General features: G+C 55.5%; 1 protein-coding gene across 1 annotated transcript in view; it reads left to right on the plus strand.

Moving 5' to 3' along the window:
* Window positions 1-750, plus strand: part of VOLCADRAFT_95577 (uncharacterized protein) — a gene marked incomplete at both ends in the record, with an annotated part of 12,881 nt that extends 12,131 nt beyond the window's left edge. The window contains one exon of the mRNA XM_002954674.1: window positions 694-750. Coding sequence (XP_002954720.1) covers window positions 694-750 — 57 coding nt within the window. The remainder of the gene's footprint in view (window positions 1-693) is intronic.
* Window positions 751-1,374: the final 624 nt, after the last annotated feature.

A 1,374-nucleotide genomic window follows, 5' to 3' on the forward strand; every position in this document is an offset into this window, starting at 1 on the left:
AAGGGGTCCAGGAGGAGGGAAGGGGGGTGTTCCGGCGCAGGAGGGCGGGGGGGGATGGGGTACGACAGTCAGGTGAGCCGTTACCCATGCGCTACCTGCCGGGGGGGGGGGAAAGGGGGCGGGCTACACGTCGCATAAAAGTGCAGGAAAAGAAACCCCTTGTGCCACCCCTTGTCAAGAGGGGGGAGAGAGCATTCCAGCAGGAGTGGGGAAAGTGTTTACTTCACGTGTTGTGTGGGCCACGGGTTTGGTGCGACACGGGGGGTCTCCGGGTGGGTGAATGAGTGTGCTTCAGGAGGAGGGGACCACCTCCTCTTCGCATGAGGAGGTAGTAGGGGACTACCTCCTCATGCGAAGAGTAGCTCGAGCCGTTGTAAAAGCGGGTGGGCAGAGGGGCCATCAAGTTGGATTGGATTCGGGGTTTCTGCGGAACCCCCCCCTCGGGGGGATGATAGTGATGCAATGCAGGCGTTACATCAAGATGGTCGTATCGCAACGCTGCTGTCTCTATTGTGTTTCTTCGTTTCATCCCTCTCAGCAATGTGCCGTAGCGTTGCACCTGTTGGTATATCATCACACGACAACGCGCACCGTTTTTAATACCTACCCACATAGGGGATGTTTTAAAAGGAAGTGACTAACATAGCGGTGTTTTTCTCGGATTGTTTTACAACCTACTGTACTGCATTGCAGGCTGAGAAGCTGTACGACATCGAGATGAAGGCAAAGAATAAGGCCCAGATGAGCTAGCTCATCCGTCGTGATTTCGCTATCGCTGTTGTTTTTATAATATTGTTGTTGATGTTTTGTGTGGAGATGGAGATGGCCTATAACCCGAAGACACAGACGACACGTATGTATATGTAGGTAGGTAGGTAGGTAGGTAGGTAGGTAGGTATGTGCGTGTGTGTTTTGATGGCACCCGAGGGCTGACGACCTGGGTGGCTGTGGTTGTGGGGCCGGCTCTTGCATGGTCAAGGGGGTGCGGGGCCCCGAGGGGAACGCCTTCCGGTGTGGGTCCGCGTGCCAGGGTTTTGCGTGCGTTACGACACACCCGTCCTCCTCCAGTGGAGGTGTGCCGTACTGGCTCGAGAGGCTGCAGCGGCGGGATGTGGGGAGGGAGACCCGGCCGAGTAAACGACATCAGGTAGCCCCCTCGGGCCGACGGCTGCTGCGGCGGCATACGGCAGTATCTCTCGCGTGTTAAGTATATTGGTACTACTTAGGGGGGATCCATTGTGCGTCAATCTGCTCAACGCGTGTGTGTTTTTAGGTGCAGTTGACAGTTGACGGTTAACTGTGAGTTCGTTGTGCTGTTCCGTTGCTGATGTTGCTGATCACATCCTCCTACTCACCCAAAAGTTGAGTTGTTGT

Source organism: Volvox carteri, assembly GCF_000143455.1.
Source record: "Volvox carteri f. nagariensis unplaced genomic scaffold VOLCAscaffold_45, whole genome shotgun sequence".
NCBI lineage: Eukaryota > Viridiplantae > Chlorophyta > Chlorophyceae > Chlamydomonadales > Volvocaceae > Volvox > Volvox carteri.